The following is a 15,926-nucleotide window of genomic DNA, read 5'->3' as shown; positions in this document are numbered from 1 at the left end:
AAAAAACCTGAGGAGACAAAACAAGACTACTCGGATGCTCCGGTTGCAAAATGGTTAGTTCTACAATAGTCTGTTCAATATCAGTTACAAACTCAGGTTCAAGAGAAAGAAGATCATATTTATTCTCACAAGTCATCAAGCTTTCAATTGGCTCTTCATCAGATTCATCAAAGATGGGTAAAGAATCTGACAAATCTTTAAACTCTTCAACATGGGTTTCAGATTTACCTTTGGATTTCTCGCTGATGAATAAGGATGGCTCAGCTACAGGTGCACGTGTGGATGTGCTCTTCTTATGGCTTTTGCTGATGTCTTTGAGGGCTTTCATCATTCCCTTCTCAAAGTTGTCTCAGATTTTTTGGACATCAAACTGAAGTAATCGCCGTTTTGGATCAGCTTCGCCTTTGGTCGTTCTGATATGATCCTTGCACCTTATTTCTAGTCGTTCCTACACACTAACAAACTCATCAAAATTATTCAAAGAATATTTAAATGGAAATTGAGAGACAGATTGTCGTGGGAATTTCTCCTTGCTACTTTTCCTTTGAAGACCAAACATCATAACCTGAAAATCTCAACATAAAAGTTAGGAAATAAAACCTCACACTCTCAAGTGTTTAATCTCACCCACTCAAGTGTTTCTCTCAGATTTTAAGGTAATCAGAGAAGCTTCTTCTCAATGTTCTAAGAGAACAGTTCAAGGAATCCCAAGGGGTAGATCCAAGCAAACAAAAGGTGTTTAAGATAGAAAGATAAGAGATTTAGCTTTTGGAATCCGCTTTAACCACCTCTAAGGCTGGATTTCTCCTCAGCCAACAGGTTTACTCTTCCACCACCAATCCACAAATCAATCTTTTTTTTTTAAAATACTTTTTCTTTTTTTTTTTATTGATAGATCTTTTTTTTATATATGGATGGTAAAGAGGGGTCCGAATTCAAGAAAGATAGAAAAAGAATTTTGAAAAGAAAATGATAGATGAGAAAGATGGAAGGAAATAGACAATACCGGAAGAGTGGCTCTGATACCACTTGATGCGTCCTAGATTGAAGGATCACTTTAGCTGGGTGTTGGATATGATCCGAGAAGGCAAACGACACTTCTGGAACTGAGATGGATTGAAAGGATCGTCAAGAGATGCGGAATGTATCATGATATACACACGATCTAAGGCTAACCACCAAAGAAAGAATGAATGTGCTGGCTAACCACCAAACAACACACAAAGATGAATTGGCTGCCCCCCAAATCAACAAGCCGATTCACACCAATGAAGTAGCTAAAGAACTCTCTCTCTCACTCAGAGAAGAAACAAAATAAACTCAAAAACATAGACTGATTTTATTCATAGAATGAGACTTCATATTTATAGTGTTTGTAGTCAAAGACTAATAAAGAAAATACACGGAAAATAATGCATAGAAAATTACAAATTTGACCAGATCTGAATTATGAGTCAAAGACTCAGTCTTCCATGCAGATTGGTCAAAGATGGCCCTTCAGATAATGTCCAGGTTCATCTGAACCAGATGGATGCACGTGGTAAAGATAAGGATGCTTGCGGGACTGTCCGGATGGTCCGCCTGATGAGAATGCATGTCCGTCTTCGGTTTCTTCACGACCCAAGCTAAGTCTGGTGTGACCGTGGGTCTTAGAATGTCGAGTTGGTCGGGGAAGACGAGCTCCGGTACGGTCAGTTTGGTCGTCTGGTCGTGGTTCCAGTCGAAGCTCCAATCGGGACGCACGCGGGACGGCTCGGTCATTCTGATTGGTACGGTCGGATGAACGAACCTCTGTCAAATTGTCCAGAACGTCCTGATCTCCATGCTGGTTGGCTCCAATGGACTGATCCACGAACTGGGGCACATCATTCCCTTCTTCTTCAAAAAGATTTGTCCTCAAATCTGAAACATTAAAAGGAAAATGATTATAAGCAAAAGAACCATAATCAGCCTATGCTCACCTTGAGTTCGGTCCGTTTTCTGAATGGAAGATGATTCTTCTTCGTTGGCTTGATGACCATGAATTTTTTCTTCATCTAGTCCCTCCATTGGCTCATATTTGAAGTCATCGAAAATTGGCAATGGGTCTTCCTTTTCTCGCTCGGTTTCAACGTTCTCATTCTCCAAAGTGCCCAACGGTCTTTGGTTTTGACACTTATTAGCATAATGACCAATCCTATGGCATTTGAAGCACATGGTAGAATGAACTTTTCTTGTGGGTTTCACAGCTTTGCTTTTATCAGAAGACAACACATTAGTTTTCAAATCAGAATTTGAAAGAGAAGAAAAATTACTTTGATGTTTTGGTGAAGGAGAAGTGTTGATGTTTCCCTTCTTTTTGAGTTGCCGGATAGCATGAATTTCCTTATGCAACATCTTCTCCAAGCTGACATAAGTCTGAAGCTCATTTTGATCAAATACATCAGGGTTGCTTCTCTTGGCTTTGGTGAAGGGACGATCACCACTTACGACCCACTTCTCATCATCATCGAACCTGTTTTGTCTCTTCCTTTGGTTTCTTTGTTTCTGCACAAAATTAAACCCATTAGAAACAAACTGTTTTTTATTTCCAAAAATCATTTGCTCTTTTTCTAACACGGTTTTAAAAGGAAAGTAAACGTCTTGTTCTGGTTTTGATTTCTTGAGAAGTCCAAACATCCTGAAAACACTTTACAAAAGAGTTAGCAAATAAAAATTCTCACACTCTCAAAGTGTTTAGCTCAAGTTTTTTTTAGGTGATCACTCAGAGTTCTTTCCACTGGTTCAAAAGATGATAAGCAGTCAAAATTCAGCAATCAAAACCCAAAACAAACTTTTGTGGGAAAAAAAAAAGAGAAAGAAAGATGAAGAGATTTTTGATATGGATCCGCCTTAACTGTCCTAAGGTTGGGTTTCTCTTTAGCCAGCAGGGTTTCTCTTCCATCACTTGTAGCATCCCCACATCCTATATATGATCGTCTGGATGGACCATGGTGCGAGGAGACGCACCAGCCAGGTCATACGACCTAAAGTCAAGCGTGTCATGGTCCAAAACGTGGTTAAGGGAATCAGATAGCTGGAACTTAACCAAAATAAGGCAGAGGCAAGCTCAAAGGAGCTGGACAAGCGAGCCGGTAGCTGGACGAGGTCCGAGTGAAGCTCGATGAAGTGAATGATCAGAATGGATCATTGGACAACTAAGTTTAGGTCTGGAAATATACTAAGGGACTTAGAAGGATTTGAGAAGATAAAGGAAGCAAGCTAGACGCAGTGTATAATAGCTGGGCGATGCAGTAAGCAAGCTCGACCAGCTAGGTGAAGTGTAGTGCAGCTCGGTGTAGCTCACTGAAGTTTAGGTGAGCTCCAGCAGCTGGACTACTAGCTCAGTCAGCTGGGACAGATGGGGATCAGCTCAACTCAGCTGAACTGAGTGTTCAAGTCTTGGGCAGTTGGGCCGGGTCCGAACAGTGGCCGGGCCATGTGGGCGACCCGTGTGTGACGATGGGATGGTGGGCTCTTGGGATTGAGCCAGGAGCATGGACAATCCGTGTAGGCTTGTTTTGGACATGTCCAGGAGTGGTTTGACAGTTCCAGGACATCTGGTAACTGCCATAGGCGAAAGGGTGCAATGTGTACCATTGATTAAATCAATGGCCAGAATTGATACCGAAGGGATGCAATGGTTAAGATGTAACCACCCCTTCTTCTATAAAAGGCAGGCAAGTCCGTTCCTTTGCAGGCATGCCAGGGCTTCCTCCTACACCCTGAAACACAAGGAAAAACAGATAAAAGACAGAGAGTTGGTCGGATTCAACATCCAACCCCAAGAATGGTGTGAAGGCCACAAAGAGGCAGTTTTGGGAGAGATCAAAGGGGAAGTTATGAACGACCCTTTGATGGGTTTTGATTCATGGTGACATCACTCAAAGCATCATCCAGGGCCTGAGAACACACGCAAATAGTCAGGGAAGAAGAGGGATGGCCGGATTCCACTTCCTATGGCCAAGAGAGCCTTAAGGAGAGAGGTGTGTGGGAAGGCAGTTTCATGGGAGTTGGGAACGACCCTGTGATGGTGTTTGATCATGGATGTTCACATCTTATGCTTCCTCTATGTCTTGGGAACACACGAAAATATCCAGGAGAGAAGGGAGAAGGCCGGACTCCACTCCCAATGGCATTGACAGCCTTGAAGGTGGATGCAGTGCAAAAATCGGTTTGATGGGAGATCAATGGATGGGAACATTGGTGCGACCCATGGAGATATATTATCAATACTGGAAGTATATGATAAGGATTGATAGAGGTATGAACTGGAGGAGCATGGCCGAACATAATAAGAGGAAGCACATGATCTAATCAGATCATGTATAAGGTAACCGGTTGTATAATTACTTTCCACTTCATATACCTGTCTCTTGTGGTTTAGTTAAGGCCAAGTATGGCACGCCCCTTGAAGACCATATGTTGTTATGTAAACTAAGGATCCAGGACCCTGATAGAAGGGGCGGATCTTAGTTGATCTAACTCATCCATGTGGGATGGAAGTTAGAGGTCACTCATTGGATAGTGATCCATGGTGGATCATGGTGTGTGTTGGTTCTGATCATGGTGTGAATCAATGATCCGACTCATGGAGGAGACACATGGGGGTCCTAGTACATGAAGAACCATGTGGAGTGCAAGGTCCAATTCGTTTGGAACCAGAGCAGCAAGCCGTGGAGGTGAGTAAGGCCAGTACTAAGTGGCATGGACCACAAGTATGGGGCCGGGTGTGTTTATTCAAGGAGGGCCGTGTGTTATCTGGTCTTGGACAAGGATGGACGACCTGATCCATAGGTGATGGATCAAGGTGTCTGATCTGATTGATCAAAGGATGCACCGGTTGTAAGAGCAGGATTGATCGGGTTCATTCGGACATGGTTCCATGGCCGGTTAGGTAAGTGTGAATACTCATCAGTTCTGAGTCATGTGGGGTGGTTGGTTGATTGACTTAGGATCTGATGGGCATTATTAGTCCATAAGAAGACTTGGCTCCAGGGAAGCATACACTTAAGACATGGAGGCAATGAACTAAGGCCTTGGGCCGGTTCAGGAATGAAGTCTGTGGTTTAGCCGGGCTGTTCATGATCAGGATCCATATGATCCAGGTCGATTCGAATCGACCTCAGAGCTAGATGGTAGTTGAGTATACTAACCATTAGCTGAGGTGATTCGACCAGACAAGTATTATATTGGTCTTAGACCAATGGTTAAGTAGATATTATTCCGCTGTGCATAAGTTGAAATGATCTAAGCTATGGAATGACTAAGGTAGTCTTAAGCTAAGATCTAAGTTAGCCCTCGCCTATGGGCGATAATATAGATAAATGGCGAAATTTTGAGAGGTTCGGTCAGTGTATGGACCGAGCGACGTGAGGTATCGACCGTGGCTTAGGCAGCCGGGTCGGGGCCTTACACCACTCCCCCTGGATTTCTCTTCAGAAGTGATTCAAGACAAAACTTTTACTCTTTTATTTTATCGTTTTTTTTATAACTGTTGATCACAAGGGAGTAAAGGAACAGCCCGGATCCAACAAGAAATAAAAAAAAAAGAAAATCGTGGAGAGATGAGAAAGATGGAAGGAAATAGACAATACCGGAAGAGTGGCTCTGATACCACTTGATGCGTCCTAGATTGAAGGATCACTTTAGCTGGGTGTTGGATATGATCCGAGAAGGCAAACGGCACTTCTGGAACTGAGATGGATTGAAAGGATCGTCAAGAGATGCGAAATGGCTCTTGATATACCCACGATCTTAGGCTAACCACCAAAGAAAGAATGAATGTGTTGGCTAACCACCAAACAACACACAAAGATGAATTGGCTGACCACCAAATCAACAAGCCGGTTCACACCAATGAACTAGCTAAAGAACTCTCTCTCTCACTCAGAGAAGAAACTAAATAAACTCAAAAACATAGAATTATTTTATTCATAGAATGAGGCTACATATTTATAGTGTTTGTAGTCAAATACTAATAAAGAAAATATACGAAAAATAATGCATAGAAAATTACAAATTTGACCAGATCTGAATTAATCAGTCAAAGACCCAGTCTTCCATGCAGATTGGTCAAAGATGGCCCTTCAGATAATGTCCAGGTTCATCTGATTATGGACTTGATACGCCCTAAGGAACGAACACTCGACCGGTAAGGAAAGATATGGACTCGATCCGAAAGGAAGGAGAACTGATGGGATGAACAGAGACACAAAGGGTTGCGGATGGCCCAATGATACTACCAGGTTGCTTGATTGTTGCCTGATATGACTCACAGGTCCGACAAGGAAGCAAACTCAATCTGTTGCCGGATATGACGCACCGGTCCAACAAGAAAGAGGCGTTTGTTTAGAGCTAACCACACCAAAGAAACTAAGAAATGTTCAACGAAGAATAGAGAGAATAAACTCATAAAAAGGGGAAAACAATGTGATTTATTCCTTGGATGTGATTACATATTTATACTAGTTTGAGTCAAAGAAAGACTTAAAGAGCTTGTGGAAAATCACACCTAGAAAATGAAAACAAAGATTAGAAAATATTTAAGAAAGTCAAAGACTCTTGATTTCCAGATCTGAACGAAAATGACTCTTCAGCTGATGTTCAGGTTCATTCTGGTCGTGCAGGTCCACGATGGGAAGGATAGGACATACGCGGGACGATCCACACACACGCCGAACACTCCACATGACCCGCCGGTTGATTTTCATGACCAAGATGTGTACTGGTTTGAGACAAGTCTTCAGACAGCTGAGTTTCCATGCCTTAGTGAAATATGGATGAGATAAATCCATCAATGGGTCGGGCACTGAAGCAAGGACGTCAGGACAGCCTTCGGGACACACATGACGCACCAAAAGGGCCATAGGAGAAAATTTGTGAACATCTTCAGATTCTTCTCGTTCCAAGTTGAATCTGGCTTGACTATCTGTCTTAGAATGTTGAATTGGCTGGGAAAGAAGTGAAGTGGGTCGATCGAATCCATCTCTAGGTCGTGGTTCCAGACTGAGCTCCAATACGGACGTCCGTGGGTCAATACGATGGACAGCACGTGCGGTACGGTCGGGGTGATCAGATGGGTCAGTACGGACGGTTTGATCAGCATGATCCAAAGGGAAATTATGATCAGTATGGACGGAATGATCAGATGGAATGACACGGGCAGTAGGACTGGCATGATCCGACATGAAAACCTCGGTTTGGTCGAGCTGGTAAGCAAGAACGCCACCTTGGGCCGTGTCCATGAACCAAACAGGACGGTGCTCGATCCAGGGCGTATCACCCCGGCCCAAAATCGACCTCTGGGTCCAAAAGCAACCTCCGGGTTCTAGTTGACCTTCGGGTCCTAAATACGACCTCAGGGTCTAGAACCTCCGGGTTCCCAAATGACCTCCGGGTCATAAATACGACCTCAGGGTCTAGAACCTCCGGGTTCCCAAATGACCTCCGGGTCATAAATACGACCTCAGGGTCTAGAACCTCCGGGTTCCCAAACGACCTCCGGGTCCCTAAACGACCTCTGGGTCCTAAATACGACCTCGGGATCTAGAACCTCCGGGTTCCCAAACGACCTCCGGGTCCCTAAACGACCTTCGGGTCCTAAATACGACTTCAGGGTCTAGAACCTTCGGGTTCCCAAACGACCTTCGGGTCCCTAAACGACCTCTGGGTCCTATATATGACCTCAGGGTCTAGAGGAACCTCTGGGTTCCCAAACGACCTCCAGGTCCTTACTCAACCTCCGAGTCTAGGGCAGCCTCCGTACTCCAGAAATGACCTTCGGTTCCCAACCACATCTTCAGATTCTGAAGCAATATCACGGTTCCATTCGATCCCAGAATCCATCTATTGAATTTCCGGGTCCATAAGAGAGACCTACTATCTCTTTGGAAAAATTCACGAGTAACATATCTACGGGAGGTGGAATGTGAAGTATCCCTATACTCCGGGTTCACGAGCCTAACACATATGGTTCCGTCTTTAAGTCTTCCCAAAGGGTAGCTGGACGACACAAAGGAAGACACTGCTCCAAAAAGCCTACCTAGGAATCAACAGGAGTCTACCCGGCGAAGACGACTTCGAGTCGAAAGGATATACGAGAAGGTCCCCTTGAAGGTCCACACAACCAACAGATTCCTTGACGACAGTCCATGCAGCCTCCGGGTTCCTGGACGAAAATCTATACAACCTCCAGTTTAAGAAGAATCACGTCCCCGAACCTATGGGTTTCAGAAGAATGTACCTCTCAACCTTCAGATTTTGGGAGAGCATGCCCAGGATCCTCCGGATTCCATGAGAGCACAACGCAAGGTTATCCCAGCATTGATTGTGGCTTACCTTCGGGGGCAGATTGCAGTACTACATAGTTGAGAGTGGCCAAGAATCAATGGCAGAGTTCAACTAGTATCTCCACCTTCCTTAGTCGGCATGAAAATTACTGCTCGCCGCAAACAACAAGTCCAAGAGATCTACTCCGGTACCAAGAATCAGCTAGGTTATCTCCAGGCACTAAGACAAACATGCTGAACGTCCCACCTACCAAAAGTCAAGGTACAATCCTGAGACGAGGCAAGAAGCTACAGCTACAACATCAACACCTCAAAGAGCATCAAGTATGCGAAACGCAACAAGGAGACCGGCATGGAGACCCTCCCGAAAGTCCATTACAGCCTTTACAAGCTCGAGAGGCATAAGCAAAACCTTTAGAATCAAGCATGAGGATCCTTAGTTTCGGCCTCCAGGTCTTATTCAACTTCTTCGTCCTCCTGATCCTTAGCCTCGCCAAGATTCTCCCTCTCAGAATTCCTGAGTACTGACCCATACACTCCTCCACACGATTCGTGGAACCAGAGAGTCCTGCCTGAGTTGAGGCCGAGTATAGCTACAGAAGCCGCACAAGCACCTGGGGTATGATCAGAAGCATCACCATTTATGCTGATGTTCCCGGCTTCTCCATCAAACTTTCGGCCAACTCCGGCCTATCCCCACCATGGGGGCAACGTCTCATCTTTATAAAGCAGAAGAAGAAAGTCTTACAGGTCATCCGAATCAAAGGTCATACATCTCCAACCATGCTGCAAATCCTTTTACACCGAGCGCAAGTGCATCTGAGAACGACCGACAAGGCAGCGTGATACGACGGTGCAACTTATAAAGTCGTATGAAGAAAGTCATGTTATTTCATGCCTTCAATTATGAAGCCAGAAAATAAGGGGCAAACTGTTGGGGAAAAATATTCCATGAAGAGATTACTCCAGCTTCCGTCTTCCAGGTCCCTGCCCCCAGGTCTGGGTCCTGCCTCTGGTCACGGGTCCCTGTCCCCAAGTCTGGGACCTTCCTCCGTCTTCCAGGCCAAGTGATTTCTCCTGCCTTAAGATAAATTGAAATCTTCCATTTATCAGGTAACCAGCTTAGAGAAGAAGGAATCGTCCTAAATCCAAGAGAAAGAGGAAGTATTCCAATATGATAAGCCGCCCTTGAGAATAATGGAAATATTCTATTATCTAAGGACATATGGAATATTTCCAAACCCTCAGAGAAAGGCACGACTTCCACTATAAAGATAAGTTTCTAAACCTAAAGAAGGGGAAACAACGTCCATCTATGAGAGAGACCACGTCCATCTATGAGAGAAAACATCCAGCTCCAGAGCTCACGAATTCGACAGCCGCCAAGGCTATATTTCACCCCGAGAAGACCTTCTCCTATGAGACCCATATAGGCTCTGTGCCTCCATATACATGAACTACGAACGGCTTGATCCCTCCCTGAAGGGTACGTAGGCAATCCCCCATGAAGGATTCAGCTATAAATCCCAAACACATTCCACGGTTCCTCAAGGACCGCCCTCTGATAGGCGGGACCATCAACTGCAGATCCAGAAGACCCTGTGGCCTTCACCATGGATTGGCAGTCTCTGCCTAACGATTAATCTCCCCGGCGGCTACTAAGACACCGACGACATATGCTGGCCCATACACGTATGGCAGTATCCTGAGAGCAAGACCTCTGGGTTCATCAACCACCTAAGCGGGAGAATGCACTACGACAACCAGGCTCTTCCCTCCTATCATTCCGTAGAACTGAGCATGGATCGCTTGTACACAAAAATCCCCTAACACCACCAGCCCCCATCCTCCTCCCCAGAGCTGATATGGTGGCAAAAGACACCATGCCTATTGACTCAAGCACTAGCCACCCTACCACTACTAAACAATGTGGTCGCCTCCTGGCCCAAAGAAAGCTGCAGCAATCCCAAAGGTCTTAAATGGAGCCTGTTCAAAAAAGAGGAAATTCATCACTTTCCAAAACCCTCCAGCAAGACCTCCTACATCTACTCCATCTTCAAGCAGACAACTAGCTAAGGGTCTCCCTCCTATTGCTCCTCCAAAGAGCAAGCCTGATTTTCATACCCCCCGGAAGTCCTCTTCCTTAGCTGTTGTTGGCTGGTACTGTTGTGGGCTTGGGAACCCCAAAACAGTCCAGCGGGTAAAGGAGCTAGTCAAGGCATGCTCCCCTGACATCCTCTTTCTGATGGAGACAGAGAATCAAGATATCTTTGTCATGAATGAGATCCAAGATATGTATTTCGACTCACACTTCCTATTTTCTCCGCATGGCCATGGCGGTGGAGGGCTTGCGCTATCATGGAAAAACCACGTCGACGTACAAGTTTTCTCAACCTCACACAATTTCATTGACACAAGAATCAGCTTCAAAGGGTTACAATTCTATTGCACATTCGTTTATGGGGCACCACAAGTGGCCAATCGTCAAGGAGTGTGGGATAAGTTAGCCTCTCTGTGTGCTTCTAGAACTGGACCATGGTACCTAACCGGAGATTTTAATGAAATCATCAATAACAATGAGAAGTCAGGAGGTAAGGATAGACCAGAGAGTACCTTCTGCTCCTTTCAAAGTTTCTTGGCACAATGTGATTTGTTTGACCTTCAACATACCGGTAACTTCCTTTCTTGTAGGGGAAAAAGAGGCACCCATGTTGTCCACTGCAGATTGAACAGTGCAGTGGCTAATAGTGATTGGTATGAGGCTTTTCCCACAGCTAGAAGCCATTATCTCCTCTTTGAGAGATCATACCACAGACCCTGCTCTCTATATTTGACCCTGATAAATTGAAACCGCAAAAGATGTTTAGATATGACAGACGTCAAAGGAACAATATAGATGTCAAAGAGCTTGTGGATAAGATATGGAATGAAGACTTGAACCTTGATGTGACTACTAGAATATCCAGATGTCGTAAAGCTATTGCAGCATGGAGTAGAGATCAATACCTAAACAGTAGGAAAGCAATTGAGAGATTAAAAATCTCTCTGGATGCTGAAATCTCCAGGCCAGACGCAGATGAACCAGCTATTTCCTCCATCAACTTTGATCTACGTCAGGCCTATAGAGCCGAGAAGGAGTTTTGGAAGCAACGAAGTCGGCAGCTCTGGCTTACATTGGAAGATAGGAACACGGGTTACTTCGACGCATCAGCCCGTGGAAGAGGAGCCATAAATTGCCTCTCAGTGATTGAGACGCTGCAGGCTCCCTCTTATAAGAAGATGACCAAATTGCAGATGTCATCTTTGCCTACTTCAGTGACATCTTCATCAGCCGGAAACTGTACTAGCACGGTCAAAAGAGCCCTTTCATCGAAGATATCTCCAGCAAAAAATGAAGTACTGATCGAGATCCCAACAACTGGAGAAATCAGAGCAGCCATGTTCCCCATTCATCCAGATAAGGCCCCTAGACCAGACGGTTTTTCCGCAAGCTTCTTCTAATCCAATTGGGAAGTTGTGGGGTCTGCCATTATAAGAGAAATTCAGCACTTTTTCTCAGGGGGAACTCTACCAAATTCTATTAATGCTAAGAATGTAAGGCTAATTCCAAAGATTCCCTCTCCTCAAAAGGTATCAGACTATAGGCCTATAGCCCTGTGTAATGTATATTACAGTCATATCCAAACTGATTTCACTACGGCTGAAACCTATTCTACACTGCATGATATCTGAGAATCAGTCTGCCTTCATACCTGGAAGAGCCATTTTTGATAATGTACTCATTAGGCATGAACTGCTTCATTACCTGAAAACGTCAAATGCAAAAAAACATTGTTATATGGCAGTCAAGTTTGATATGAGTAAGGCGTACGACAGACTAGAGTGGGAGTTTATCAGGTGTGTTCTATCTACCTTGGGTCTGTACAACACGGTTGTTACCTTGATCATGGATTGTATTACTACGGTCTCTTACTCTTTCCTAGTTAACGACTCTGTCTTAGTTAACGACTCCGTCCTAGGCAAGGTACTCCCTCAGTAATGCATCAGATAGGGTGATCCACTCTCCTTGTATATCTTCATCATATGCAGCGAAGCCCTGTCAGGATTATGTTCCAAAGCTCAAAAAAATGGGACACTACCAGGGATTAAAATTGCATCTAACTGCCCACGGATCAACCACTTACTGTTTGCTGATGATACTATGCTATTCATACGCTTTGATGCACATTGTTACTCAACTCTGATGACTATCCTCGAGCAGTATGAAGCAGCCTCAAGCCAAATGATAAACGCAGCAAAGTCTGCGATCACTTTCGCCAAAAGAACCCCAGCGTCAGAGAGAAATAGAGTCAAACACCCTCTAGGGATAACAAAAGAAGGTGGCGCGGGGAAGTACCTCGAACTCCCAGAACAGTTTCGCCGCAAGAAGAAGGACATGTTCTCCTCTATTGTTGACAGAATCACTGTCAAAACTGTGAGCCTATCGTCTAGATTCTTATCCTCTGCTGGGAAAATCACCATGCTAAAAGCGGTCGTCTCCCCAATCCCCTCCTTCACAATGACATGCTTCGAATTGCCGGTGGGACTGCAAAATAATTCAATCAGCTCTTACACACTTCTAGTGGGACTCAAACACATGCAAGAAGAAAATGTGTTGGCTATCTTGGAATAAACTCACCAAGCCGAAAGGAATGGGGGGCCTTGGCTTTAAGGATATCCAGGCCTTTAACAAAGATCTACTGGCCAAACTCCCTTGGAGAATGCCGACAAACCCAGACTGCCTCCTTGCACGAGTCCTATTGGGGAAATATTGTCACAGCTCCTCCCTCATTAAGGTCCAACCAACTAAGTCTGCTCGCATGGCTGGGCAAGGGTTCTTGTGGGTAGAGACCTTCTCCTAAATCACATTGGGAAGGCCATTGGTAATGGTACTGAAACTAAAGTATGGAGTGACCCCTGGATCTCCACAACATCACAAATCATTCCTTTTGGACCCCTAAAGGATGATCTTGGAGATCTCTATGTGTCGGACCTCATCCCTCGCGGCTCCTGCGAGTGGAACAAAGAGTTAATATCGACTCTGAAACATATTCCACAAGATCAGGCTATGTTGTAGCTATTCAAGAACTAGGCTCGGATCCACCAGAGCAGCAAGTGCATCCAGGTTTTAATTAGTTCAAATCCGTCTGGTTGATCCCAACCACACCAAAGATTCAGGTCTTCATTTGGAAAGCTATCCAAGGAGCGCTCCCCACTGGAGATAACTTCCGCAAACGAGGACTTTTACAACACACGACCAACATTCACTGCGGCGGAGCTGAGACAACGGAATATATATTCCTACACTTCCCCTTTGCGAAACTGGTCTGGTATGTAGTTCCCCTGAAGCTACAGTTCGATCCAGACCTGTTCAGCTCCTTCGTATCTGCACTAGAAGCCGCATCATGGACATGGCTCCCCCCATGTGGAATCTCAGGAGACGTTTTCTCTTGGATTTTCTGGAACAAATGGACCACCAGGAACAAGCTTCTCTTTGAATCGCGAAGCCCGTCACACACATCTACTGTCACGAAAGCAATCACCGAGGCTCGCGAATGGACTTTGGCTCAATCACCAACTACTTCGATCCAAAAAGCCTCTCCACTTCAGATCACGTGATATCACTCAAATTACCCTAAGGAGTGAATTACACTCTCAAATAAGAGGTTCGGATGTAGTACTTAGGGATCGAATCCACAGAGACTCTAGGATTACACACTAGATTATGGTCTTGGAATAAATCTAGATCAAACGGTTTTAAAGCAGTAAATGGATTGGTGAGCAAGTAAATTGCTCGTTTGATTTGTTTTGTGGGTTGTTAACAGATGAGGGAAATAGCTAGACTCAGGTTTATTCTCAGGTGCGATAAGTAAAACTTAATTTGGGTATTAGGGGTTTATTAATATCAATTATTGTTGAATTCAAACTAAGGTATAATCAAACTGATTATCTAATCTGGATCTCGGATTTCATATCTCGTATGTTAATCACGAGAAAGTGTCGATCGATAATTCTTTGTAAATATCGATCGATACACCTTTCAAAATATCGATCGACAGTGCTATCGCTGCGTCGATCGATACTTCTTCCAGAGAGCTTTGCGGTCAGGTTTGATCTAAATTATCTAACTCACTAGACCAACTCTCGTTCGTATCTAGTCAGTTAGATCATTCTAGTTATTTTCAGGTATTGAGTTAAGCAATGGCTTGATCCCAATTAATCCTAAGATCTAAGTTTAAGGGTGATCAATCCTAAACTTAGCTTTAAGCATAACTAGTTGAAAGAATCATATTTCTAAACACCCTAACAATTATTATTGTCAGTAATACATTTATCAACCTATTAAGAAACCTAAATCTAACAGTAAGGACTACTCAGACATGTTCATGGAACACATGGTTATGATGGTCTGAATAATACTTAATAAAAATGAATAAATAGATTAAGCAACAAATGAAATAAAGCAAAGGAGTTCAAGATCTTCTCTGTTTTGAAGTGTTGATCTCTCTCTCCAGCTCTAAACTCTCCTCTTTCAATGGTAGCTTCTTGCTTCCTCCAAACTAGGTCTAAAAAGGTCTCTAGGCAAATCTGCCTCTAAAATGATACAAAACCCTAATAAATAGCCTAACAGGCGGCCATGGAGTAATGATGTAATTATTAAGACTTTTTGTGAAACTTGGAATCTTCTAATTTGTTATTAACTCTCGGGTGGCTTCATAATCGATCGACGTGAGGAGTCCAACATCGATCGATATTTGTTGATAACTTTCGGTCGATACTGAGTTGTGACCGTTGACCATCCCTTGCTTCCAGCAAAGCTCAAAAGATCTCCAAATAGCTCCAAATACATCACTTTCTTCCAAATAGTATTTGAACCTGTAATTACTCTAAATAGACTCTATATAATAATAATATATCTTAAAATACTCATAAACCATGGTTAAAAATGGGTAAAATCCATGGTCTATCAACTCCCCTAGACTTACTCTTTTGCTTGTCCTCAAGCAAACCACAACAGAGCAGTCTCTCTGAAAGAGGTTTGAAAACATCAGGAACTCACATGATTTAAAACTCATAATCATCACCTCTTTAATATTGCAATCCACGTCTAAAAAGTCCTAATCACAAAAGCACTTTATACCATATCCTAGCTTAGCAACCAAATTCATCTAGCCAGCAACTTAAACAAATCTTGTCTGATATTCCCCTCTAACAACCCCATTTCTTAGCATAAATAAAAGTGCAGGCTTTACCTTGGGGGTATCGATCACAGGATGCAAGGATTTTCAAACAAGTATCTGGACCTACAGGTAAACATTAGTTCCTATCCTTTCTCTCTACTAATTTTCTCTCTTAGTCAAAATATGCTTTTATTGGCAAGATTATTGACTTAGATTGGACAGACTTCCATGAATCAAGACTTAATGGTGGTTGCCATCAAGTCCTATTCACTTCTTTCTGGCCTATATCCAAGAATTCATATGAATCGAACCTTGAAGATTGCCGCCACCAAGTCCCGTTCGAATTCTTTTTTTTTTGTTGGAATCCTTATGAAGCAAGCCTTAATGGTTGTAGCCA

The 15,926-nt window shown here is 43.8% G+C and overlaps 1 protein-coding gene across 1 annotated transcript; it reads left to right on the top strand.

Moving 5' to 3' along the window:
* Positions 1 to 10,236: 10,236 nt before the first annotated feature.
* On the top strand, positions 10,237 to 11,038 carry LOC106302394. Its single transcript, XM_013738910.1, has 2 exons — positions 10,237 to 10,900; positions 11,001 to 11,038. Exons 1-2 carry the CDS (start codon positions 10,237 to 10,239, stop codon positions 11,036 to 11,038), a joined length of 702 nt encoding a protein of 233 aa, XP_013594364.1.
* Positions 11,039 to 15,926: the final 4,888 nt, after the last annotated feature.

The sequence above is a fragment of the Brassica oleracea genome, chromosome C7 (genome assembly GCF_000695525.1).
Source record: "Brassica oleracea var. oleracea cultivar TO1000 chromosome C7, BOL, whole genome shotgun sequence".
In the NCBI taxonomy this organism is placed as follows: Eukaryota; Viridiplantae; Streptophyta; class Magnoliopsida; order Brassicales; family Brassicaceae; genus Brassica; species Brassica oleracea.
Note: the sequence above shows the minus strand (reverse complement) of the source record. Positions and strands in the feature narration are given on the sequence as shown.